Here is a 27,696-nt window from a genome sequence, read left to right as displayed (position 1 = left end):
GGCTACCGTGGAAGGGGCTGCTCTCAGGACATGTCCTTACTAGCAGAGCCAGCTGTTCTTACCCAGCTCCCCAAACACAACAAACTCTCTGAAGTTAACTCAGATTCCTTTATTAGGAGCGCCAGCAGCCCCGGCAAAAAGTTTCTCTCTTACCACAGGCTAACAAGTCTGTCCGGCAGGGAGATGAATAGTTGTCTGCTACATCTATTCATCCCCGCCCCGTGCCTTTTATCCCCAGAGCTAGGGTGGGGCTTCACTAGTAGCAGTGGCTCTTCCTTCCCAAGGACCGGCCCATAGATTTCCACTGCTCTCCTCTCCTCTGCCTTTTGTGCATCTGCATGTCAGGCACTGGATGCAGCTGTTCCTCCTCTTCCTCATCAGCCACCTCCAAACCTGGGGACTGTTGACTCTCCATCTGAGGGCTCACAGATGGCCCAGGTTCCATCTCTCTGTCTCTCCTTCTCCCTCTCCCTCCCCCTCTCTCTCTGCCAGCTCCATTCCCTCTTCCCCCTTGGAGCTCTCAGGTTCCTTTGATGTTGACTCCCACACCTCCTCTGATTTGGCTGCTGGAGGAGCTGGCAGCCGACAGGCCACAATGCCAGCCTTCTCTCATCTTCTCTATCATTGGTATCAAAAAGCTTGGAAAAAACTTGGAGATGCAATCTAAAAATTGATACCTTTGAAATGAATGTCTTCTCCTTTGATCTGATGGGCCTCTAGCATGGCAAATTGTAACGGTTAAGAATGAAGATTTGTTTTAGTTCATACCACCTGGGTCATTGGAGACTGTTTCACCTCCTCCTGGACTTTTTATTACAGGGCAAAGCAGGAGTAGACCCTGCACCATGGCAGAGAAGTGTGATTACATTGCAAGCGTCTACGGTTACGACCTGGGTTGCCGATTCATCAACTTCAGGCCGTTGGGCTTTGGCGTGAACGGGCTGGTTCTGTCTGCAGTCGACAGCAAGAGCTGCTGCAAAGTTGCCGTGAAAAAGATCGCCATCAACGATGCGCAGAGCTTGAAGCATGCTTTCCGGGAGATCAAGATCATCCGCCGACTGGATCACGACAACATTGTGAAGGTCTATGACGTCTTAGGGCCCAAAGGGGCGGACCTCCAGGGAGACCTGTTCAAATTCAACGTGGTGTACATCATCCAGGAATACATGGAGACGGACCTGGCTCGTCTGTTGGAACAAGGACCACTTTCAGAAGAACATGCCAAACTTTTCATGTACCAGTTGCTCAGGGGCCTGAAATACATCCATTCAGCCAATGTCTTACATAGGGATTTGAAACCAGCCAACATCTTCATCAATACCAATGACTTGCTGTTGAAGATTGGTGACTTTGGACTGGCCCGTGTTGTGGATCAACATTACTCACACAAGGTATGACATTCCATTTGTTTTGCTATCGTGGCCCAATCGCTGTTCACATAGACGATGGTATCAGATTTACCATCCCAGAGTAATCTCGGGCTTTGTGAGATTTGTTTCTCCCAGGGAGACATTCAGACATTTCTGTGTTGTATAATAGCAATTGCACTTAGACTTATATACCGCTTCCCAATGCTTTTACAGCCCTCTCTAAGCAGTTTACAGAGTCAGCCTATGGCCCCCAACAACCTGGGTCCTCATTTTACCCACCTCGGAAGGATGGAAAGCTAAGCCAATCAGATTTGAACTGCCGAACTGTTGGCAGTCGGCAGTAAACAGAATTAGCCTGCAATATTACATTCTAACCGATGTGCCACCATCACAGAACAATAACAGAACAATGAATAACAGAGTTGGGGGGGACTTTGAGGGTCTTCTACTCCAGGGGTCGCCAACCTTTTGGACCTCAGGGACCACCAAACTCATAATTTTAAATCCTGTGGACCAAAGACCCTGGAAAAATCCCCCCAAAAGTCTGCAGGAAAATCCACCATCCCGTTTTCCTACCAATCGATCATTCTTTATTTGGAATCTCGCAGGATACCATCTCCAGCTCCGTTCTCAGGGAGAAAGAGAGAGAGACTTTTGGCTTCATGCAAGGAAAGCAGCAGAAGCAGCAGAAGTCTTTCTTTCTCTCCCCCAAACTCTGCCAGAAATGAGTCTCAACTTGTTGCGCTGGCACAGCCTCTTGGAGCAGGAGGCCTTGCAGGGTCCCAAAGACTCTTTCTGGTGGAGTTTGGGGGAGAGAAAGAAAGACTTTTGCTGCTTTCCTTGCATGTAGCCAAAAGCAAAAGAAGGAAGAAGCGGAAAGAAGTAGCCCGATGGCCAGGGGAGGCTCGTGGGGCAAGTGGGGCAAGTTCCCCCCATCCTCCCTTTCCCCCCTCCCCTCACTACCTCGTGTTGTTTGCAATGCAAGCAACACAAGCCTTGTGTTCCCACAGGCCATGTGGTTGGCGCAGCCTTGTGTTTCCGCGCAGCCTGGATTAATTGCTTTGGGGGAGACATTTCTCTGCAGACCAGCAAAATTTTCTTGTGGACCACCGGTGGTCCCCGGCCCACTGGTTGGCGACCACTGTTCTAGTCCAACCTCCTGCTCAAGCAGAAAGCCTTATAACAGTGATGGCTAACCTTTTTCAGCACCAAGTGCCCAAAGCATGCACACGTGTGCACATCCCCAAAATGCAATGCACGCATGCACCCTTTTCATGCACCCCACCCCCCCACGCATACACAGCAGAGACCTGAAGACCAGCTGGCCGGCGGGAGTCATGTACACGCATGTGCAGCAGAGTGGATTTGGGGCAATGGCTCGTGTGCCCAGAGAGAGGGCTCTGCATGCCACCTCTGGCATGTGTGGCATAGGTTCGCCATCATGGCCTTATAACATTTCAGATAAATTGCTGTCCAGTCTCTTCTTAAAAACCTTCAGTGTTGGAAGGACCCACACCTTCTGGAGGCAGGTTGTTCCACTGATTAATTGTTCTGACTGTCAGGAAATTTCTCCTTAGTTCTAAGTTGCTTCTCTCCTTGATTAGTTTCCACCCATTGCTTCTTGTCCTGCCTTCTGGTGCTTTGGAGAATAGCTTGACCCACTCTTCTTTGCAACACCCCTGAGATATTGGAAGACTGCTATCATATCTCCCCTAGTCCTTCTTTTTATTAAACTAGACCAGGGGTTTCCAACCTGGGGTGCTCGTACCCCCTGGGGGTGCGAGACGATATTCCAGGGGGTGCGAGAAAAGTCCAGGTAAATAATAGGATATTGGCTATATGTTGCCATTTTTATTTATTATGCAATGGATTAACCTTGTTTTCATTTTAGAGTTAAGTATCGTTATTTAGTGGCTGTCACATACATAGCTGAAAAGATTCAATCCTACCATATATTTAATGCGTTCAGTAGTTCCTAAAGTCTAAATTTCAGGGGGTGTGAGGTTCGAGTGAAATTTCTTTAGGGGTGCGGGGCGAAAAAAAGGTTGGGAACCACTGAACTAGACATACCCAGTTCCTGATCATTGATGGAAGTCTTCTCCTCCCTCATATTCCCTTGTCCATACCTTAATGCAGGGGGGTGCAAACTTTTTTGCTCGGGGGCCGCATGGACTTTTAAAATTTGACAGACGGGCCGGGTCAGCACAAGATTTTTTTGGGAATCGCCCCCCACCCTTTCTCCCCTCTTCCCTCCTTCCCTCCCCTCGGAGGCCCCTGAGTCAGGAGTTGCTATCGCCGCGCGGCTCGCACGGCTCCAGTCCCGCATTGCCTTGGGAAGGGAAAGGCAAAGGAAGAGCCGCGGCGGTGCTTTGCAACGGCAGCAGCGGCACCGGAGGCTCAGGCTCAGCGGCTCCTAGTTTTGCCTTTTCCTTCCCAAGGCAGCGCGGGACTGGAGCCGTGCGAGCTGCGCCGGCGGTAGCAACTCCTGACAGCCCCAGCTGGACACCTGAGCGGAGCCGGGCGGAACTGCCTGTTGCTGCTGCCAGAGCACCACCGGTCGCCTCCTCCAAGCAGCCCGCCCACTGGCTGGGCTTCCCTCCGCCCGTGCGGCTCAGGGCCAGGCGCAAGCACCCGGAGTTAAAAGGAAGCCAAAAGTTGCTGGGAAGTTGCTTGGGTTTCCGGGGCTTCAGGCTTAAACTTTGCACAGGCAAAGATTGCAGTCGGGAGCGTCTTCCCGCCGAGGAGCGGGAAGGGTTCCAGCGGGCGGGCGGGCTGCTTGGAGGAGGCGACCCGGCGGTGCTCCGGGTTTCCCCTCCGCCGCGCGGCTCGGGGCCAGGCGTGAGCGCCCGCGAGGAAAAAGGAAGCCGCAAGTTGCTGGGAAGTTGCTCGGGTGCTGGGAGCAGGCTTTTAAGGTGCTGCCCGAGCAGGACCGCCGAGCCGGGAAGCGGGCACCAAGGCAGGGCAAGGCTCCACCAGCAGCGGCCTAGCTTTAGGTGGCTCAAGCAGCCTGCTCCAAGCAGCCCGCCCGCCCACTGGGCGGAACCCTCCCACTCCTCGGCCGGAAGACGCTCCCGCCTGCAAACTTTGCCTTTGCAAAGTTTAAGCCTGGAAGCCCCGGAAAAAAAGGGGATCGGCGGGTACTCACCTTTGGAGAGGTCGCACTCGAAGGTGATTTGAACTCCCAGCCGAGGCCTTTGCAAAGTTCTTCTTTCTTTCCTACCCGAGAGCGCTCCGCACTGTTTTGCAGCTTTGGGGCCACATGGTGCAGGGCAATACGCCACGGCCAGCGATTTTTTTTCAGGGCGGGCGGATTGGACAGACCAACGGGCCGGATGTGGCCCGCGGGCCGTAGTTTGCCCACCCCTGCCTTAATGTCTTTACAAGTAAGATGCTTTCATATGTATTGGCATAAACTCACTATTCAACAGGTGAACGAGTTTTGCTGGCACCTCAACGCTTCCATCGCAAGGCCTTGTCCCTTAGCAGTTACACCTCAGGAATGAAACTGTCTCCTTCAAATAATGTGTTCACTCTACGGAGCCTCAAATTAAATAATACAGCATAATTACAACAGATAAAAGGGAGCTTGAAAACATACATCTTGCAACTGGGTGCAAACCTGAGAAAGATATGAATGTCTTCCACCTCCTACTGTTAAAATAAATGTGCCAGTTTAAACAAGGCAGACATTTTAGTAAATGTTTGGTATTGTAATTTATCACACCTCATGCTGTTAAAACAAAACAGGGCCTCCTTGTACCATTCCGTCCATCTGTCATTTGGCTCATGAAAGATGCTTATTGCCTCTTTCCTAGCAAATGTTCTTCTTACCTTTTGCAGATTCAAAAGAAACAAGAGACGTTTGCTGCAAGGATTAAACAAAGATAGGGTGCCATACTGTGCTAATTAATTGCAGTGGGAACTGGAGCCTTTGTGATATTTTTTCTTCTCATCTCTTTCAAAAATGTGTTGTTTCTCCAGTAATGTTTAAGTAAATTCCTGCTCTGACATATTTATCCTGCCGAGCTATCAGAGCTTTGTTGCTGAAGTACACTGTATGTCAAGATTTCTTCCGCTGGGGCATTCATATCAGAAGATCATAGCATTATTTACTTTCTGCCTTGATGTCCCCGTGGGTGCTTTTTCCAAGAGGCAACTGGACTTGGACTTTCTGGTTTTTCTTTGAAGAGGTTTCACTTCTCATTTAAGAAGCTTCTTCAGCTTCTTGGAGGAGAAGCGAAACAGCTTCAGAGAAAAATCAGAAAGTCCAGTTGCCTCTTTGAAAAAGCACTTTTGGGACAGCCATCACGTGGCTGACTGAGAATCTCCATGGACTTCTGTCTTGATGTCCAAAAGGACCATAGGTGGCCCTTGACTTACAACCACAATTGAGCCTGAGGTTTCTGTAGTTCAGCGAGACAGTTGTTAAATGAGTTTTGCCTCATTGTATGGCCTTTCTTGCCGCCGTTGTTAAAGGAACCACTGCAGTTGTTAAGTTGGTTGTTACATGGTTGTTAAGTGAACCTGGCTTCCCCACTGACTTCGCTTGTAAGAAGGTTGCCAAAGGGACACAGCAATGGTCATAAATGTGAATCGGTTGCCAAGCATCTGAATCCTGATCACAAAACTCATCACTGGGAAAATGGCCATCAGTCACATTTTTCAGTGCTGTTGTCACTTTGAACGGTCACTAAATGAACTATTGTAAGTCGAGGACTTACCTGTATATAGTGCAACAGAATAGCACAGCCTGTACAGCCAGGGTTTTGGCCATTCTGGATGTGAGAGAAGGGGAAAATGGGGAGAAATTGGAGTTTCTCCACGCAAAGGTAGGATAGAGCAAATGTTTGATCAACTGATTTCCCGAGATTCTTTTGGTGAAAAAAATAAAAAAATGTCTTTGTACCTAAAATCCAGGCTAGGCTTGGTGACTCAATTGGGCATTGGTTTCACTGACATTGACCCATTAGAGTAGGGGTGTCAAACTCGCATCGTCACGGAATCATCACGTGACTTATTGCAACTTTCCCCCCACTCCTTCGTTAAACTGGGTGTGGGCGTGGCCAGCACATGACGCATCTGGCCCGTGGGCCGTGAGTTTCACACCCCTGCCTAAATAAATAAATAAATAAATAAATAAAGCCAAGTCTATTTTGTTTTGTTTTGTTTTCTGCTCTGCTTCTGTTCTGGACTGTTGTATTCTGCTCTGCTCTGTTCTACTCTTCCAATCCTTGACTTGCATTGATTCCTGTCCATTGGTTGCCATAAATCCACACAATATTATTTGTGATATTTTCATGGTTTGCCTTTTCCTTCTTCCTAGGGCTGAGAGAAAGGGACTGATCAATAGTCATCTAACAAGTGTTCACATCCAAATTAGGACTAGACCTCAGGTTTTCCTTCTCCTTAATGAAATTATTTCTCATTTTTGAGTAGCAAAACTGGAACCTGCAGGAAAACGTTGCACCCTGTTCAAGATGCCAGCTGTCCCTTATCCTGGACCCTCCATTCCTGGTTTCCTTTTCTCTTTTTCTCTTCCTCCCCGTTCCTCCCTTCTTCCCCAGTCTCAGAGCCCTTGAACCTCTCACTTCTGTTTCTTTTTTCCTTTTAAAATCTTTTTGTACAGGTAGTCCATGGCTTACAACCATGGTTGAGCCCAGAATGTCTGTTGCTGAGACGTTTGTTAAATGAGTTTTGCCCCGTTTTACTATCTTTCTTGCCGCAATTGTTAACTGAATCACTGCAGTTATTAAGTTAGTCACGTGGTTGTTTAAGTGAATCTGACTTTCCCGTTAACTTTGCTTGTCAGTGTTGTGGTTTGCCGGCAACCGGTGCAGATGGCAGCGGAATTGGACAGTGAGGAAGAAAGGGTGAGGAAGACAGTGAGGAAGAAAGTCAGGGAGTCTGGAGAGGACTTGGATGAGGATCCTGCATCCGATGCAGAGATGGGGCCAGGACCATCTGGGAGTGGGGTGCTGCCTTTGGAGCCTTCAGAGTCTGGCAGCAGTGAAGCAGAGGACCCAGGGGAGCTTGTTCCCTGTGCGCGTGTGCGCAGAGCTGCTAGAAGGCGAGAGCAGCTGAAACAAAAGGGGCAACTCAGGAGTAAGGCTGGGAGGTGATTGCCCCTCCCATAAGGTATAAAGGTCAGGCCAAGATGATGAAACCTTTGCAGGAAGCAAAGTAGTTTGATCAATTCCGAGTCCTCCTTGAAGCTCTATGTACTTTGGTTGGTTTCTTTTATAGTTAATTGTTTTTGGCAGCATCCCACAGAACTGAAAGTGTGTGCTTATCTTGGGGAACTATTTAAGATGAGTTCTGGCTGGGAATGAAAACAATTCCCAGCAATGCAATAAAATAGGTTTTGCTTTTAAAACAAGTTTGTGATTAATTACATTTGACGAAGCCTGGATCAGAACAGTCAGTAAATTGCAAAAGATCACTTGGCCATGGGGATGCTGCAACTTTTGTAAGTGCGAAAAGCAGTCATAAGTCGCTTTTTTCAGTTCCTCTGGTTACTAAACGAATTGTTGTAAATCAAGGACTACCTGTACTTTTAAAAGCATCAGACTTCCTATCCCCAATCTGCTGCTACGTCTCCTTTGCAAACCTCTGGCTTTTGCAGCTGAGGTTGAAGATGTTGTGGTCTGCCAGCGGCCAGCAGAGCTGGTGGCAGACTTGGACAGTGAGGAGGTTGGGGAGGCTCATAGGCCAGTTCTGGATTCTGGGGAAGGCTCTGACGAGGGCTCTGCATTGGAGGCAGAGACGCGGCCAGGGCTGTCTGACAATTATCAGCTGCCTTCAGAGTTGGAGATCGGTGGGGCAGAAGAATAGCTGGAGCTGTTCCCAGTGTGTGCATGCGCAGGGCTGCCAGGAGAAGGGAACAAGGAACAAAGGTCGACTCGGGAGTAAAGCCACAGGTGGACGGTGAATGGCCCCTCTCATAGGGAATAGAGGAGCGAAAGGAGAATGGTGTTTGCAGGAGACAGTTAGTTCAATTCATCTGTTCCTGACACCTTGCCAAGTATTGTCTGCTACAGAGTGGCGTTTGGAAGATATTGGCCTGGCAACTCTCCAAGCCAGATAAAGGTCTATAGTTGTGAAATCTCTTGAAAGACTGTTGGCTGGGACTTTGCTGGAGAGGCTTTATTGGGACGAGGAGTCGGCTTTGTGCTTTTGAGAAGCCTAGGTCAGAACAGAAGAATGAGTTCACATATGAACTGATGCTGCCTCCCGGTTCCAAAAAACAAAACAACACAAGTTGTATAACGTTGTGCAGGCTTCATTTATTTAAAAAGAGAGGGGGATGGAGGGAAAGCATTTGAAATTTTTAAAATAGCAACAATAGAAGAACCTCATCTTTCGGTGTGTGGCTAAAGAAAGTAATGGCTTTAAACAGGGTACCATCTTCTCATCAGGGAATAAAAGATAATGATAGGAAACCAGCTACATGCTCCTGTGAGTAAATTACTACCTTTTTTGGAGCTCATCCTTGGGATTAATAACAGGGCCATGATGGAGATGTCAGTTCTCACCTGCCAGAAGCCGCAGCCGACGTGATGAGAATGGCCTACCTTTTTTGTCAGGCAGCTTTGAAAATTGTTTTTATTTTTCTCCCCTGCACGCCGTATGTATGGGAGGAGGGGGAAAAAAAAAGGTCTAAATAAAGGTGAAATTCATTTTTCTTTTTTTTCTTTGCTGCCATCAAGAACGAGGAGAGCTGCGCAGGCCTCGAAAACAGGAGACTGACTGCATGAAGCTGAGCTACCTTTGAGCACTGAGGATTCAGCTTTTGCCAGATGGCAGGGGAATTTCCAGTTTGTAGCCCGGCTGCTTCCTCCCACCACCAGCTGCACCAAGCTAGCGGGAGGGTGTTCCAGTTTTACATATTTATATTTTGTCTTCCCTAATTTAAGGAAACACGTCACTGCCAGTGGGAACGCTTCCTTGGGTCTGTGCGCTTCTGACTCAGTTTGCTTCGGTTTTCAGAAACCCCTGAACAAAATGCTAAGTGTTTGCCAAAGACCTTGGATTCCCTTACTCTCTACAGGTGGGAGAGCCAAGAAGAGAATTGGGGGCTTAATGGAAAACATCCAATACAGCCCCTTCCTCTCCCAACTCATGTCTTAACTCTGTGGTCAGCTTGCCTTGGTCAATGAGTATTGTGCTTTTTTAAAAATGGATTTTCTATTAAATACATTTCTTAGTGCTTTATAAACATCGGGTTGTCTGGGTATTTAATTTGCTTAACTACAAATTACATTCTGAACCTCCACCCCTTTTTGCCAGCCATTGGTAAAATAAATTCCATGTTTGATAATATTCTACGTCCTCTTTCTGCTTAATTTTATTTTCTTTTCTTTTTTAAAAGATTTTTTTTATTTTAACAACAAACAGACAAACACAAACACAAAACATCCAATAAAACCATCTTTCCATTGTACAGTGTGTCGGTTGGTACATATCTCTTCTGCACAATATTAACCTCTCCTACCCTTAAATTAAAATTCATATGATATATATCAGCTATCCATATCGTATTATATTGTTATCAAACCATTATTAGACTTTGATTATGTTCATATCACCCTTTTCGAGCAGATCTCAACTTAAGCAGATCTTTGTGCTTAATTTTCAATGTCTGTCTATCCATTTCTGCCCAATCTAGTATTTTCTTAACTATTTCTTCATCTCGTGGTATATCTTCATTTTTCCAGTATTGTATTCTGTTGTATACTGGAATACAATACAATACTGTGCTTTTGTCCAGGTGCACAAAAGCACAATCTATCTAATTGGTAAAACCCAAAATCAAAGCTTCAATTCCTCCCCACCCCCACATCTCAAGCACAAAGTCCAGAAGCGGTTTCCAAGAAGAAACAAAACTACTGATATATATTTTTCTTTTATCAAAGGAGTCAATTTAGTCATCTCTGCTAACTCCGTCAACTTTTGAAGCACTATGAACGGTCACAACGAGATCAGTTCAGAGGTGGTATTCAGCAGGTTTTGACCAGTTCTGGAGAACTGGTAGCAGAAATTTTGAGTAGTTTGGTTAGTCATAGTACCAAAGGAAAAAGAGGAGAATGAGTAAGAGAAGAAACCAACAGAGACAAGGAAGACATGGTTCTGCACCCCTCACCCAGCCTCTGAGTGAACGGTGGCATCTGAGTTTAGATAGTGCAGGTAGTCCTTGATTTATAACTGATCCAGTGGTGGGATTCAAATTTTTTTAGTACCGGTTCTGTGGGTGTCGCTTGGTAGGCATGGTATGGCTTGGTGGCTGTGGCTTGGTGGCCATGGCAGGGGAAGGATACTGCAAAATCTCCATTCCCTCCCCACCCCATTAACCTGCTTTCCAGCTCCATTCTCCTGTGCAGGACAACCAAAGAAGACCCAGCCGATCAGTTGGGACTCGGGAGGCAGAGAATAGATGAGGGTGGGGCCAGTCAGAGGTGGGATTTGCTGGTTCTCTGAACTACTCAAAATTTCCACTACCGGTTCTCCAGAACTGGTCAGAACCTGCTGAATACCACCTCTGAACTGATCCCTTTGTTCATAGTTCATAGATTTTCCAGAAGTTGATGGAGTTAGCAGAGATGGCTAAATTGACTGCTTTAATAAAAGAAAAAAAAATCAGTACTTTTGTTTCTTCTTGGAAACCGCTTCTGGACTTTGTGCTTGAGGTGGGGGAAAAAAATAATGAAGCTTTGATTTTGGGTTTTACCAATTAGATAGATTTGTTGTTATAGAAATGTCTAGTTTATACTACTATATTATGTAAACATAAAAGGTTGAGGTTGGATGTTACTATCTTATTCTACTGCACCAAAAGGAGTAGGAAGTCAATGCCTTCACCTTTCCCTCCCCTGTTTTTCCTACTATTTGTTTTTGTATTGTTTTAATATTTTATATAACAAACAAAGAAAAAATAGTTATTCTTGCAAAGTTCTAACAGAGCTACCTGGCACATGACACAGATTTGAAGTTCCAGGAGTTGGGAGACGCTCCGCTTCCCCCCAACCAGCAGTCACATGACTGTACTTAGGACACTCAGCAACTGGGCTGTTTGCTGCATCCCATAGTCACTTGACTGCTTTGCAATGGCATTTATTATTATTATTATTAATATTGGTTAATCTTTAGTGAGATTCACAGCCTTTGGGGCCTGGTTGGTGGCTCAACAGCTCAAGTCCTAACCAAGGACCTAGGAACTGTTCAGGTAGCGTCGGAGCATATAAGCTGTTCCAAGTAGGGTGGTTGTTTTTTTTTTGAAGAATCAGGGTATTCAAGTCTGATAAATTCAGAATTTCCAAATAACGAGGTAGCCCTTTAAGTATTGCTCCAAGGGCTCCAATTGGGATAACACACGATTTCTTTTTCCAAAGTCACTCAACTTCGATTTGTAAATCCTGATACTTAGTGATTTTTTTTCTTGCTGCGTGTCTCCAATTTGTGCATCACCAGGTATTGCAATCTCAATGAACCAAGCCTTTTTCTTTTCAACTATTGTTATGTCAGGTGTGTTGCGGCCCAAGTGCCTGGCAGTCTGAATTCTGAAGTCCCACAAGATCTTGACTTTTTCACTCTCCAGAACCTTCTCAACCTGATGTTCCCAGTAGTTGTTACTATACTCAAATCCAAATTTTTGGCACAGTTTCCAAAATAATTAATAATAATAATAATAACAACAACAACAACAACAACAACAATAATTTATTATACACAAAAAATGACAGTGTACCCAGCAAACAAGATGACTATGCTGGGTTTCATATCAGAAATCACTAGTCGAACACTTCCCAAGTGCTTAGGACTGTGTGATGTATTGGCGGATTATGCGAGAAGATCCCAGTAAGGTGGCCTTCTGCAGCTGACCAATGGTGATTCTGTCAGTGCCAATTGTTTTTAAGTGCTTGTCTCGGTCTTTAGGCACAGCACCCAGTATGCCGAGTACCACAGGAACCACCATGCTCATTTTTGACCACTTTTTCAGGATTATTATGATTATGATTATTTTATTTTATTATTTATTTTATTTTATTACATTTTTATGCTACCCATCCCCTTTGTAAGGTACTCACTCTGCTAAACCTCTTTCTTTTCCGAGAATGCTTGTGGTCTCCGTTTGGGGCAACGCACCTGGAATGGGATCCCAATGACATTGTCTGTGTGACTAATGCCACCATCCCCTTCATTTTATTAAAAGAAACTTTCTTGGAAAAACAGCAAAACCTGGCAGGTGCCAAGGTTGTGTGTGATCCACAGGCGCATTCCCAGCGTTGGTCTGAAAAAGAAGACTTTGTTTCGTTTTATGAATGAGTTCCTGGCAAAGAAGAAGGGATCCATTGAAACTCTTTTGACGCTGGGTGGTGTCTGGAAACCCATCATCGGCCCATATATGGTAGTGCTTTTTAGAATTTTTTGTTGTTTTAGGGAACATTAGCAATCAGAATGGGAGGAGGGGGGTGGGAATCATTGCAAAGCTGCCTCGAAAAAGCTTTGGCTAAGCCGTCTCACTTACTTGCCAAACGCAGTGAGGGGGGGGAAAAAAATTAAGTAATTTTTTCAAAAGCAATGCACAATGGTTGGTCATGCACAGTTATAAAGAATAAAGGGACAAAGAGAAAAATAGAAGTGGTGTTTTATTCCTCGGCTGTTGTTTTTTAATATGTTGTGGTGTGAATTATCTTTAGTTGTACGGATGATTAAGGACGATTGGTTTTTTTTTTTCCCTCTAACCGGGATTTCACTTGCCCTCTGTTGAACCGCAAGAAAAAAAAAATAGTTGGGATACATAAGGTAAAAGCAAGATCTTTCTACAGAGGAATTATTGAGTCTGTCACCTCTATAACTGTCTGGTTTGGTTCTGCAACCCAACAAGACAGACACTGACTTCAGAGGATAATTAGGATTGCAGAAAAAACAATTACTACCAACCTGCCTTCAATTGAGGACCTGTATACTGCACGAGTCAAAAAGAGGGCTGTGAAAATATTTACAGACCTCTCACACCCCGGACATAAACTGTTTCAACTCCTACCCTCAAAACGATGCTATGTTTGCACACCAGAACAACTAGACACAAGGACAGTTTTCCCCCGAATGCCATCACTCTGCTAAACAAATAATTCCCTCAACACTGTCCAACTATTTACAAAGTCTGCACAACTATTACTATTAATCTTCTCATCACTCCTTATCACCCATCTCCTCCCACTTGTGACTGTATGACTGTAACTTGGTTGCTTGTATCCTCACTATCTATATTGACTGTTTCCTATGAAACAGTTTCCTATTATTTGATTGCTTATTGTACCCTATGACTATCATTAAGTGTTGCACCTTATGATTCTTGACGAATGTATCTTTTCTTTTACGTATACTGAGAGTATTTACATCAAGACAAATTCCTTGTGTGTCCAGTCACACTTGGCCAATAAAGAATTCTCTTCTCTTCTCTTCTCTTCTCTTCTCTTCTCTTCTCTTCTCTTCTCTTCTCTTCTCTTCTCTTCTCTTCCCTTCCCTTCCCTTCCCTTCCCTTCCATTCCATTCCATTCCATTCCATTCCATTCCATTCTATTCTATTCTATTCTCACTTTTAGGAGAGCATAAGGGGCAACCATGAAACTTAGCTTTTGGGTGACTGTGATTTTTGTCAAGAGAAATAGTTTGGCACTCCCTCTTGGCTCGTGTGAAACAGCTCCTGCTGCCCTGTTTATGCAACCCCCTTGCCAAGTCTTTTTCTCCAATATTTCTTCCTTTGGTGCAGCTGGGCTTTTGATCTTGCTTTAACTCGCACAAACACGGGTCGACCTTCGCACAACTCACCCGCTGATAGGCCCTACGAACTGTGTGAGTGTTTTGGGCTCCCCAAGATCTCAGAACGAGCTCGCTTTTGTTGACCATTGGGCTGTTTTTGTTTTGAAAGAGAGATCGGAAAAAATGCAGCTAGCGAATAAATATTTGTGATATATAACCCCCCCCCAGACTGTTAACATCAAGTGTAAGTCCAAGCTGCAGATCAGATAAAATAAAGCAAGGGGCTGGAAGCTGCCCATAACTTCAAGGATGTTTGCGGTGGGAAGGGTTTTCTGCAGATCAGAAAAATATAACAAAATAACAGAGTTGGAAGGGACCTTGGACCCCCTGTTCCAGGTAGAGGCCCTCTACCATTTCAGACAAATGGTTGTCCAATCCACTTCTTAAAAAACCCCAAAGATGGAGAACCCACAACTTCTGAAGACAAACCATGCTGCCAATTCATTGTTTTCACTGTCAAGAAATTTCTCCTTAGTTCTAGGTTGCTTCTTTGCTTGATTGGTTTCCATCCATTGCTTCTTGTCTTGCCTTCAGGTGCTTTGGAGAATGGCCTGATTCTCTCTTCTCTGTGACATCCCCTCAAATACTGGAACGCTGCTATCGTGTCACCCCTTGGTTAGACTAGACCAGGGGTGTCCAACCTTGGCAACTTTAAGACTTGTGGACTTCAACTCCCAGAATTCCTCAGCCAGCTTTGCTGGCTGAGGAATTCTGGGAGTTGAAGTCCACAAGTCTTAAAGTTGCCAAGGTTGGACACCCCTGGACTAGACATACCCAGTTCCTACAACTATTCATTGTATGCTTTAGCTTCTAGCTCCTTAATTATTTTTCATTCTTCTGAAAGCCAAGAAATTTATAGGAATAAGTCCACAAAGCCACAGAAACCAAGACAGACGTTATCTTTGAAAGCTTCACTTAATAAACAAAGACATCGTTCCCATTTTTTCTCACATCTCTCTTGTGTTGCCAGTTGCTTTCAGACGTTTGAAAGCCTTTCCCATGGTGCCAACGAGCTGGTTGCATAACTAACCATAGAACTAATTTCTGCTTTGTTTAACCTGCCAAGGGGCTATTATGAATCTGATGCTCCGCATTTTATAGCACACGTTCTCCCAAGCTTGGTGTTTCTGCACTTAACAGATCCATTAACATTTCTTTTAAGGGGTTGATCCTGGATCACTTTCACAGAAAAGCTTTTCAAAAATTCGAAACCGATCCCTGATGCTTGTGATGCCTTGACATCAACTGTGTTCAAGAGCTGAAGTGATTTATTTTGACATTCAGGTGTGATGTATTTGAAACAGTAGGAAACCCACTCTTCCTCCCTCCCTCCTGTCCATCCTTCTTCCCTTCCTCCTTCCCTTTTTTCTTCCCTCTCCCTCCCTCACATCCTTCCTTCCCTCCCTCCTTGCCTGCCTCCATCCTTCTCATTCCCATCTCCTTCCTTCCTCCCTCCCTCCATCCCATCCATCCTTTTTCCCTCCCATCCATCCTTCTTCCCTCCATCCCTCCCTCTCTCCCTCTCTCCTTTCTTCCCTCTCCCTCCCTCCCACCCTTCCTTCCCTCCCTCCTTGCCTGCCTCCCTCCTTCTCATTCCTATCTCCTCCCTCCCTCCTTCCCTCGCTCCCTCCTTCTCATTCCTATCTCCTCCCTCCCTCCCTTCCTTCCTTCCTTCCTTCCCTCCCTCTTTCTCTCTGTCCCTCCTTCTCCTTCCTTCCTTCCTTCCTTCCTTCCTTCCTTCCTTCCTTCCTTCCTTCCTTCCTTCCTTCCTTCCTCCCTCCCTCCCTCCCTCCCTCCCTCCCTCCCTCCCTTCCTTCCTTCCTTCCTTCCTTCCTTCCTTCCTTCCTTGGCAGCTTTAAATCTACTCCTACATTTATTTGCAGGACTTCTGACTTATAGGGCTTTAGGTCTTTCAAAGGGAAAAGTAGCTTGCTAAATTTTTGTACTCCTCATAGGAATCGTTGGGATTTCTCCCCCACCCCAATATATAATCAGATAAACACACACAACATAAAGTAAGCATGTTTGTATGTGGGTTCATGTAGCAGGCAATTCATTTGTCCTTTGCATGGAATCAAGTGGGCTTTTCTATTTAGCAAGTGTTGCGAGGTTGGTGAATCTGAAGATCATTGTGGATCATTTCCAGACTGGTTTTTGAAGGATGGCAGCACAGAAATGCCCTCCATTTGAACTGTATTTTTTTTTAACCTGGGTCTTTTCGAAAAGCAGCGATGCGTGAAAGAGGATGTCTCCAGACAGCTGTTAAACAAAATTAGTTTTTCAGTAGAAGGCAACAGATTGTTCTGCTGTTTATCAATTAATGATGATAAAGAATGAGTTGTATTGAAATTATTGGTATAAAGCTGCAAGACAGAGGAAAACCAGATGTATTATCTTAGCCAATGCCCTAAAGTAGGGATCTCCAACCTTGGCAACTTTATGTCATGCCCCTGTTAGAATCTGACTCAAAGGGAGAGGAGGAACAGCTGACAGGGAGTGGGAGTGTGGCTCCGGAGATTGTGGAGGAAACTGGGGAAGGGCACAGGCCAGCTGGGCATTCAGAGGAAGACCCAGGCCCATCCCCTCTTCATCCTAGGGCACGCAGGGAGGAGCGGATAAGGGAGAAATGTGAATGGTGTGGTCTACGGGGGAGGAAAGGGCCCTGATCCCCTTCATGGGCTGCAGCTGTGAGGACTGTTTAAAAGGACAAACTGCTCATGGCCCAGTGCTGGAAGCAAAGCGTGAAATAATTCTAGTCTTTCAGTTCTTATCTGAGTTCTGGCGTCCTTCCCAGTGTGTGTATTTCTATATCCGTGGACGTCTTGAAGCCCTTATTCTGCCTTGTCTCATTAATTGCTTCAGTGTGGTTTGTGTTGTTTTTTTCTATTTATAATTTATATGTATTTTGAGCTTGAACGAAATTTCTTCCTTTTCGCAACTGTTTGTGGGGGAGTTTTTTCTCCAGTCAATGATAATTGGACCTTTGAAGTCAAGTTGAAGGAATTAAAGGGACATCCCCTGTTTTGGTGACTTTGTTGCTTTTGCATCCCACCCTGGGTCATCACACTTTAAGACTTGTGGACTTCAACTCCCAGAGTTCCTCAGCCAGCTTTGCTTAAAGTTGCCAAGGTTGGAGACCCCTGCCCTAAAGCTTTATGGAATAACAGGAGAGAATCTTCTATGAGGTCTAACCATTCTTGTAAACCTGATATTCCTACAGTTGCTAATTAAAATACATGGTGCATTTGAGGTTCAAAGCCTCAATAAATCCTCCAGCAAATCTGCCACACAGGTCAACTCAGCTAGTCCTTGACTTACAAACCTTTGATTTTAGTGACCGTTCAACGTTACAACGGCACTGGAAAAAAAAAAGACTTTTACTACCGTTTCTCACACTTATGACCGTTGCCGCATCACACGATTAAAATTTGGATGGTTGGCAATTGACTCACACCTACGACAGTTGCAGGTGTTCCCCAAGGTTCACGTGATCCCCTTTTGCGACCTTCAAGTCAAGTCCAAGGGGGAAGCCAGGTTTCACTAAAGCAGGGGTCCCCAACCACCAGTCCCCAGACCGGTACCGGTCCGTGGATCATTTTTTACCGGGCCTCAAAGCTTGGGCGCCGCCATCTTGTTTCAACAGCGCTTCCGGGTTTTCGGTTGCTTCCGGTTTTTCAGTTGGAAAGCGGCATTTGGGTGCTCGCGCCTTAGTTTCGTCAAGAGGGGGGGGGCGGCTTCGAACGAAGAGCCATCCCGATGGCAGTGGAGTCTCACGTTACTCAGGTACTGGTCTGTGGAAGAATAAATAATCGTGAAACCAGTCCCTGGTTCGAAAAAGGTTGAGGGCCACTGCACTAAAAGACCATGTCACTACTTTAACAACTGCTTAACAACGATGGCAAGGAGGGTTGTAAAATGGGGCAAAACTCGCTTAACCACTGTCTTGCTTAGCGGGGGAAAAATTGGGCTCAATTGTGGCCGTAGGCCGAGGACTACCTGGATAGTTGTTTTGTACCACACCCTACCGTGCATCAAATTATAGATGGATAGTCCCAAAGGTGCTTTTTTCAGGAGGCCACTGGACTTCCAGTGTTTTTTCTTTGAAGGCGTTTCGCTTCTCATCCAAGAAGCTTCTTCAGCTCTGACAGGATAGCTGTCCTTATCTTTCCCTCCCTCTTTCAGGGTTACCTGTCCGAAGGCCTCGTGACCAAATGGTATCGATCTCCCCGCTTGCTCCTTTCGCCCAACAACTACACCAAAGCTATTGACATGTGGGCAGCTGGCTGCATCCTGGCCGAGATGCTTACGGGAAAGATGCTTTTTGCTGGTAAGTCTCCAATTTTTATTTCATTTTAATTCTTTTTTTATCAATAGGCTTGGTTTCCCAATGGAGCTTTAAAAAAACTCTCGCAGCTTTCTTTTTGTGTTGATTTTTTTTTTTTTAAAAAGGCACCTCTAGGGAACAAGTGCATGGATTGCTTTTCCTCCCCTTTTCATCTATAAAATGGCTGTGGTCTGTAGATTCGGATAAACATCTGGATATCCCATTTGTGTAATGGGGGAAAATATATTTCTGCTCCTCCTCCTCTAGGAAATAACAAGTAGTCCTCCACGTACAGCCACAACTCAGCCCGAAATTTCTGTTGTTAACTGAGACATTTTTTTTAAGGGAGCTTTGCCCCATTTTATGATCTTTCTTGCCACAGTCGTTAAGTGAACCAGTGGTAAATTAGTAACACGGTTGTTAGGTGAACCTGTCTTCCCCATTGACTTTCCTTGCCAGAAGGTTGCAAAGGGAGAATTACATGACTGCAACCGTCATAAATATGAGTCAGTTGCCAAGCGCCTGAATTTTGATCAGGTGGCCATGGGGAGGCTGCAAGAGTCGTAACTGTGAAAAACGGTCATAAGTCACATTTGTCAGTGCCGCTGTAACTTTGAGTGGTCATTAAATGAATTGTTATAAGTCAAGGCTACCTGTAGTCCTCGACTTACAACCACAATTGGGGCCAGAATGTCCATTGCTAAGCAGTGTGGTTGCTATGTGAGTCACACCCAATTTTACCACCTTTTCTGCCACAGCCAAGCAAATCCCTGCAGTTATTTATTTATAAAATTTATAGGCTGCCCATCTTACTTCCATACTAAATAGTACTAAGTTAATTGTGTGGTGTTTACGCAAATCCAGCTTCCCTGATTGACTTTGATGGTTGGAAGCCAGCTGGGAAGGTTGCAAATGTTGATCACATGCTCCCGGGACAATGCAACCATCATAATACATGCCAAGCACATGGATTTCAATCACATGACCATGGCGGTTGTTGTAAGTGTGAGGAACAGGGCTGAAATGGTGTCCTCAGCGCCATTGTAACTTTGAATGGTTGCTAAATGAATGACTGCTAAGTTGAGGACTGTACTTCTTCCCACCTCAACTCTGAGCTGACATCATCCAACATGCAGAAGCTGAGGAAGGAAGGAAGGAAGGAAGGAAGGAAGGAAGGAAGGAAGGAAGGAAGGAAGGAAGGAAGGAAGGAAGGAAGGAAGGAAGGAAGGAAGGAAGGAAGGAAATAGTCCCTGGGTTGGATCCCTTTGTGGGTTTTTCCTTATGCCATCTCTCAGCTCAACACCTAATTCCACACACACACACCCGGTATTGTCTTACATCCAATGATATTTACCCATGTAGTATGTCTATATTGCTATTATCCTTATCGTGTTTTCTACTATTGTCTCCTATTGGTAACTTATTTTGATGTTACTTTGTTGTTTGTATATACATTGAGAGGTTGTGCTCTGGGGAAAAATTCCTCATGTGTCCAATCACACCTGCCCAATAAAGCTGTTCTGTTCTGTTGCATTGCATTGCGTTCCATTACGTTCTGTTCCATTGTGTTGCATTCCATTTTATTCCATTCCATTTTTCTCCTCTCCTCTCCTCTCCATCTCTCCTGTCCTCTCCTCTCTCTCTACTCCACTCCTCTCCTCTCCATCCCATCCCATTTTTCTCCTCTCCTCTCTTCTCCTCTCCATCCCATCCCATGCCATTTTTCTCCCCTCCCCCCTCTCCTCTCCCCTCCCCTCCTCTCCATCCCATCCCATCCCATCCCATCCCATTTTTTCTCCTCTCCTCTCTTCTCTCCATCTCTCCTGTCCTCTTTGTCCACTCCAATCCTCTCCTCTCCATCCCATCCCATTCCATTTTTTCTCCTCTCCTCTCCTCTCTCTCCTCTCCTCCTCCTCTCCTCTCCTCTCCTCTATCTCTTCTCCTCTCCATCCTATCCCATCCCATCCCATCCATTTTTCTCCTCTCTTCTCCTCTCCATCTCTCCTGTCCTCTCCTGTCCTCTCTCTCCACTCCAATCCTCCCCTCTCCATCCCATCCCATTCCATTTTTTTCTCCTCCTCTCCTCTCCTCTCTTCTCTTCTCTCTCATCCCATCCCATCTTTCTCCCCTTCTCTCCCCTCCTCCCATCCCATCCCATTCATTCTATTTTTCTCCTCTCCTCTCCATCCCATCCCATCCCATGCCATTTTTCTCCCCTCCCCTCCCCTCCCCTCCCCTCTCCATGCCATCCTATCCCATGCCATCCCCTCCTCTCCATTCTATTTCATTTCATTTCATTCCCTCCTCTCCTCTCCATTCCTTGAGCTCTTCAAGAGACTCATATCTGTGTCTCTGTCAGCCAGACCCAAAACACAGAAAGTCAAGGACACGTCCTGGTAATAAGACATCACCCTGCCTGGTTTTCCACTCTGTTAATCATGATGCCTTCATTTTCCATCTGCTCAGCACCACTTTGGGAAGCATCGTTATTTCTGCTGGGTAGCCAAGAGGAGCGTTGCAAATTGGTGTCATACCCTTGGACTGCTGCCCTGATAGCTTCTCCAAACAGCTGCTTTAATAGCAGTTCCAAATAACACATTCTCCCAGGCTCTGGGATTCAAGTCAACAAGAGAGGGGAAAGGATGCATTGGCTCATCAGGCCTGACTTAGTCGCCCTTGGACTGAAGTACAGCTTGTTGGGGTGTTGAGACCCATAGAGGAAGGGCCTGTGTTGTGTGTTGTTAGGGCCTGGATTACGGTTAGTTCAATTTTGCATTATGCTTGGTTTATGGAGGTTTTCAAATATTTCATTCTGTTGATTGTCTTTAGCCACCCAGAATCCATATGTAAAATGGGCGGCCATGGAAAGTTTCTTAAATATTGTAACTAAGTAGACCAAAATCATCTAGGGGTGACATTATAGCAGTATTCCAATATTTGAGGGGCTGCCACAGAGAAGAAGGGGTCAATCTATTCTCCAAAGCACCAGAAGGCGAGATAAGAAACAATGGATGGAAACTAATCAAGGAGAGGAGAAGGTTGGAATTAAGGAGAAACATGCTAACAGTGAGGACAATTAACCAGTGGAAGAGCTTGCCTCCAGAAATCGTGGGTGCTCTATCACTGCAGGTTTTGAAAGAAGAGAATGGACAGCCACTTGTCTGAAATAGTATAGAGCAGAGGTCCCCAAACTTGTAAGACTTGTGGACTTCAACTCCCAGAATTCTCCAGCCAGCAAAGAGAATTCTGGGAGTTGAAGTCCACAAGTCTTAAAATTGCCACGTTTGGGGACCCCTGGTATAGAGTCTTCTGCTTGAGAACCTGGATTAGAAGGCCTCCAGGTTCCCTTCCAGCTCTAAGGTAAAGGTGAAGGTTCCCCTCGCACATACGTGCTAGTTGTTTCTGGCTCTAGGGGGCGGTGCTCATCTCCGTTACAAAGTCGAAGAGCCAGCACTGTCTGAAGACGTCTCCGTGGTCATGTGGCCGGCATGACTAAATGCCAAAGGTGCATGCAATGCTGTTACCTTCCCACCAAAGGGGTCCCTATTTTTCTACTTGCATTTTTTACATGCTTTTGAACTGCTAGGTTGGCAGAAGCTGGGAAAAGTAACGGGAGCTCACTCCGTTACACGGTGCTAGGGGTTTGAACTGCCAAACTGCCGATCTTGCTGATTGACAAGCTCAGCGTCTTAGCCACTGAGCCACTGCTCTATTCTATTCTAAATCTAAAGTGATCATTTTAAGAGCCATAGTGGCGCAGTGGTTAGAATGCAATATTGCTATCTTACTCTGCCCACAGTCAGGTGTTTGATTCTGAGCGTCTCAAGGTTGACTGAGCCTTCTATCCTTCTGAGGTAGATAAAATAAGGGCTCAGATTGTTGGGTCACTCTGTAAACCGCCCAGAGAGCACTATTAAAACACTATGAAGTGATATTGATATTTATTGATATTTATTTATTTGTCAATTGCTTACAAGATAATAGGTATAAGTAAAAACATAGTTATGAATACATGGATACATATAAGAAAAATAAAAAATATATAAAAGAAACAATAGGACAATAGGTCTGTTGAGGGCTTATGCACGCCCTCAACAGACCTCTTAGGAAAGGGGTGAGGTTAATAGTAGACAGTCTAAGGTTAAAGTTTTTGGGGTTTGGGGAAAAAACCACAGAGTCAGGTAGAGTATTCCAGACATTGACCACTCTGTTGCTGAAGTCATATTTCCTGCAATCAAGTTTGGTGCGATTAACCTTGAGTTTGTATCTACTGTTTGCTCTTGTGCTGTTATGGTTGAAGCTGAAGTATTCATTGACAGGTAGGACATTGCAATGTATGATTTTATATACTATACTTAGATCGGACTGAAGGCGGCATAGTTCTAGGTTTTCTAGGTCTAGAATTTTGAGTCTGGTGGCATAAGGTATTCTGCAACGAGTAGAGGAGTGGAGAACTCTTCTTGTGTCTATAAGTCTGTAAGTCTAAGTGCTATTGCTATTTTATAAACTTTCAAACAATGTAGTTTACTTACCTTGCTAGAAATATTGGGTCACAGCTGGAAAAAGGAGCTTTCGATATTTATTCAGGACTTGAGTGCATTCCCTGCTGTTACTTAACAAATTAAAAAAAAACCTCTTCATTTTGTGTTTGGCCCAACTGTGACTTTTGTTCTTCTTCGCTGTGTTTATTATTATTCTAAAACCTCCGTTGCTTATTTTGCAATCCTGCGAAATTTTCAACACCTTGGGAAGCAGCTGCATGCAGCTTCCTTAAATAAATAATAAGGTTAATTAATAATGGATTTCATGTCCTGTTCTTCTAAAATCATCTCACTCAGGAAGAGCTGGTCGGGTTGAATTGTTGCTTTCTATCGTTGAGAGGCAGTGGTGGGGTTCAAATTTTTTTACTACTGGTTCTGTGGGCATGGCTTGGAGGGTGTGGCTTGACTTGGTGTGGGCGTGGCTTGGTGGGCATGACAGGGGAAGGTTACTACTGCAAAATCCCATTCCCTCCCCACCCCACTAACCTGCTTTCCAGCCCCGTTCTCCTGTGCAGGGCAACCAAAGAAGACCCAGCCAATCAGCTGGGACTTAGGAGGCAGAGCATACATGGAGGCGGGACCAGTCAGAGGTGGTATTTGCTGGTTCTCTGAAGTACTCAAAATGTCCGCTACCGGTTCTCTAGAACTGGTCAGAACCTGCTGAATGCCACCTCTGTTGAGAGGTGAGTCTGAACCTCAAATCATATTGGTCGGAGCAGGGAAATGTGGAGATTTTGCCAACTATAACAAAGATTTTTCCAGCTTGTAACAAACTCAGGCTGCAGCTCTTTACTAGCATCTGTTTGAGGAGTGACTGAAAGAATACAGGTCATCCACGACTTACAACCTTCCATTTAGCGACCGTTCAAAGTTACAACGGCACTGAAAAATGGACAGGGCCATTTTTCATGCTTTGCAGCATCCTCACAGTCACGTGATCAAAATTCAGAGGCTTGGCAACTGGCTCATATTTATGACGGTTGCAGTATCCCGGGGTCATGTGATCTCCTTTTGTGACCTTCTGACAAGCAAAGTCAATGAGGAAGCCAGATTCATCTTAACCACCACGTTACTAGTTTAATAACTGCATTGATTCACTTAACAACTGTAGCCAATAAAATGGAGCAAGGTGCACTTAAAAACTGTCTCACTTAGCAACAAAAAATATGGGGGCCAATTGTGTTCATGAGTTGAGGACTGCTTGAATTACAAATGCTTCCTATGGCCACTGCCGGTACTATAAAGCAGTGTTTCTGAACCTTAGCATCTTTAAGCTGCGTGGACTTCAACTCCCAGAATTCCCCAGCCAGCACAAGCAGAATTCTGGGAGTTGAAGTCCACGCAGCGTAAAGTTGCTAAGGTTCAAAAACAGTGCTATAAATAAAGTATTGGGAAGAATTCCAGAAAGCATGCACTCTTTTCCTTATCTTGTTCTGTTTGTTTGTTTACTTACTTACTTTTTGGTGTTAGTTGCAAAGTCATGTCCGACCCATTGCGACTCCATGGACAACGTTCCTCCAAGCCTTCCTGTCCTCTGCCATCTTCTGGAGTCCATTTAAGCTCACGCCGACTGCTTCAGTGACTCCATCCAGCCACCTCATTCTCTGTCGTCCCATTTTTCTTCTTTTGCTCTCAATCTTTCCCAGCATTAGGCTCTTCTCCAGTGAGTCCTTCCTTCTCATTAGATGGCCAAAGAACTTGAGTTTCATCTTCAGGATCTGGCCTTCTAAAGAGCAATCAAGTTGATCTTCTCCAGGATTGACTGGTTTGATCGCTTTGCACTCCAAGGGCCTCACAGGAGTCTTCTCCAGCACCAGAGTTCAAAGGCCTCCATTCTTTGGCGCTCAGCCTTTCTTATGGTCCAACTTTCACAGCCATGCATTGCAACTGGGAAAACCATAGCCTTGACTATACGCACTTTTGTTGGCAGAGTGATGTCTCTGCTTTTTAGTACGCTGTCTGGATTTGCTATAGCTTTCCTCCCCAGGAACAAGTGTCTTTTAATTTCTTGGCTGCAGTCCCCATCTGTGGTGATCTTGGAGCCCAGGAAAATAAAATCTGTCACCACCTCCATTTCTTCCTCATCTATTTGCCAGGAATTGAAAGGGCTGGATGCCATGGTCTTAGTTTTCTTAATGTTGAATTTCAACTTACTTACTTACTTACTTACTTTTGGCACTTCTTAGGATCTTGGGTTGCCTTTTAGTTTGCAGATAATGCTTGTTTGCGTAAAGGTTATATATAAAAACAGTGAAACCACACTCAAAAGTTGGAAAACAGATTTATTCTGGCTGTCTGCATAAGGGGTTATGTCTACTTGTTGTTGGAATTAATTTTCAGTAGGCTTATTTTCCGATGAATCATCTAAGCTACTCGATCTTATTGCATCTTGAGATGGTTAATTAATTCAGAGAAGGGCAGCAAGGATGATCAGGGGACTAGAAAATAAATCCTGCGAATGGGCTTGAAGGACTTGGAGATGTATAGCTTTGAGAATGAAAACAGCAGGGGCCTCATAACACTCTTCAAACGCTTGAAGTGAGGTCACAGAGAAGATCAAGACTGATGGTTTGTTTATCAATTCTGAAGGATGGCATAGAGAAAAACAGATTTAAAATAGAGTTTATTTCAATGGAACATTTTCAAAAAATCCTATCAATTATCTAGGCCGGTGTTTCTCAACCTGTGGTCCACAGACGGCCTGAAGGGGGCAAGATGTCATCCCAGGGGGCAGAGGTGGGCTGCACTTGTGTTAACCGGTTTGCTAGTTGTAAGCATGCACTGTTTTATTTTATACTAGCTCGATACCCGTGCTTCGCTACAAAACTATGTGGTCGGGCTTAGTTTTGGGGGAGGAAAATAAGGGGGGGGGGGGGAATTCTGCCTCTGCCTACCAGCATCCATCAGTATTCATCTGGTGTGAGAGTTGAGAGTTGTTTGGAAACAGTATTTGCTGTGTGAGCAAGGAGACAGCAAGGAGCCTGGGTGTGGCTTAGTTCAACTGTTTTGTAGTAAAGCTGCTTGCTGCTGTGAAACTAAAACTGAAACTGAAACTCCTCTCCTCTGCTTGTGTTTTGCATTTGGAACAGATTTCTTTCCAGGTGGGGAGGGGGAGTAGAACTCCTTAGCATCAGAGCATATTAATAATAATATAGGAAATACTAATAATGCTCTGATGGTCATTTCGAAAAATCCTTTCTTAGTGAACACCTAGAAGTCAAGAGGAACATACGTGCCAAATTTCAAGTTTGTAGGCTTTATGGTTCTGGGGATTTTGTGATGATGAGTGAGTGGTATTTCGCTTATACTGTATATATATTGATTGATTGTATTGTGATTTCTTTGTTTGAATGCTGAGAGCTGCCCAGTGAAGTCAAGAGTTCGGTGACATGCAAGTTTAAATAATAATTAATAAGAATAATGATAGCTGGATAACAATGCCAAATCCAGTCTAAACATCTGGCTGATTGTGTGACAAAGCATAATCATACAGTATTTAGCACCATAAAACAGCAGCATCTGCCTATCGCAGTCTGTGCTCCGCACATCCTAGGTTGTTAGGAAGAACTTGATATGCGTGAAGGCCAATACCAGCTAAAAACATCTGTGTTTTTACATTGTGAGGAAGAGAGGAAAGAAAGAAGGAGAAGGAGAAGAGGGGGGAGGGGGAGGAGAGACAGCAAAATGTAAGAGGAAAAAATTTACAGGAAGAAAAACAAGAAGAAGAAGAAGAAGAAGAAGAAGAAGAAGAAGAAGAAGAAGAAGAAGAAGAAGAAGAAGAAGAAGAGAAGAAGAAGGGAGGAGGAGGAGGAGGAGGAGGAGGAGGAGGAGGAGGAGGAGGAGGAGAGAGGAGGAGGAGGAGGAGGAGGAGGGAGGAGGAAACAACAAAACATAAAACATAAGAGAAAAAAATTGCAGAAAATCTGAAAATATAAGGATCTGCAAATAGAATTAGAATGACTATGCTAAAACATCTGAAGCACCACTTGAACACTAGTGGCATTGACAAAATCCCCATCAGTCAATTGCAAAAGATAGCTCTGTTTGGAACAGCTTACATCCTGCGACGATACCTTTAACACACCACCATCTGCCTATCCCAAGTCCTTAGGAAGGACTCGATAGATGGATTTAAAAAAACCAGATCTAGTCTAAATAACTGGCTATGTCCAACCATAATGATACCAAAACAAAACAGATTCCTGACAACACAGAAAATCATTTCCCCTGAAACAGGGAGATTTGTTGATCACCAATCATCACCTCTGACACAATTAAAACTTTTATTAATATCGGACTCAGCCTTTAGGAATGGGAAGCCACACTAATTTAAAGACTATGCTGGCTGCATCCTTCATCCAGCTGCTGAAAGTCTGTGCTGATTTGAGATTGTTAATAATTTAAGCTACACTAATGAGATTTCAACAGCAACAAAACAAATACACAATCTTTTTAAGGGTGCTTTGTTCCCAGTTTAATTTGAATGCTTTAGCTAATGATTTCAGAAATAAGAAATGTGGAATGAAATTAAATTTCTTCCTGGACACGGTTTTATCCTTACTCATGACTTGTAATTCTTTTCTGTTAATAAATCCCCTCCCCTATTTTTTTAGCCCTTTAGAGCAGAATATAATCTTGCTTT

General features: G+C 44.8%; 1 protein-coding gene across 2 annotated transcripts in view; it reads left to right on the top strand.

Moving 5' to 3' along the window:
• Nucleotides 1-27,696, top strand: part of MAPK4 (mitogen-activated protein kinase 4) — a 112,762-nt gene that overhangs the window by 60,831 nt on the left and 24,235 nt on the right. For both annotated transcript variants that reach the window (XM_026666304.2, XM_087958637.1), the window contains 2 exons: nucleotides 820-1,391; nucleotides 18,372-18,516. In XM_026666304.2, coding sequence (XP_026522089.2) covers nucleotides 846-1,391; nucleotides 18,372-18,516 — 691 coding nt within the window. In that variant the 5' untranslated portion in view covers nucleotides 820-845. The remainder of the gene's footprint in view (nucleotides 1-819; nucleotides 1,392-18,371; nucleotides 18,517-27,696) is intronic.

This window comes from Notechis scutatus, chromosome 2 (genome assembly GCF_049901735.1).
Source record: "Notechis scutatus isolate UNSWTSFEM ecotype Mainland chromosome 2, rNotScu1.2, whole genome shotgun sequence".
Taxonomy (NCBI): Eukaryota; Metazoa; Chordata; class Lepidosauria; order Squamata; family Elapidae; genus Notechis; species Notechis scutatus.
This window is presented reverse-complemented; position numbering and strand designations above follow the sequence as displayed.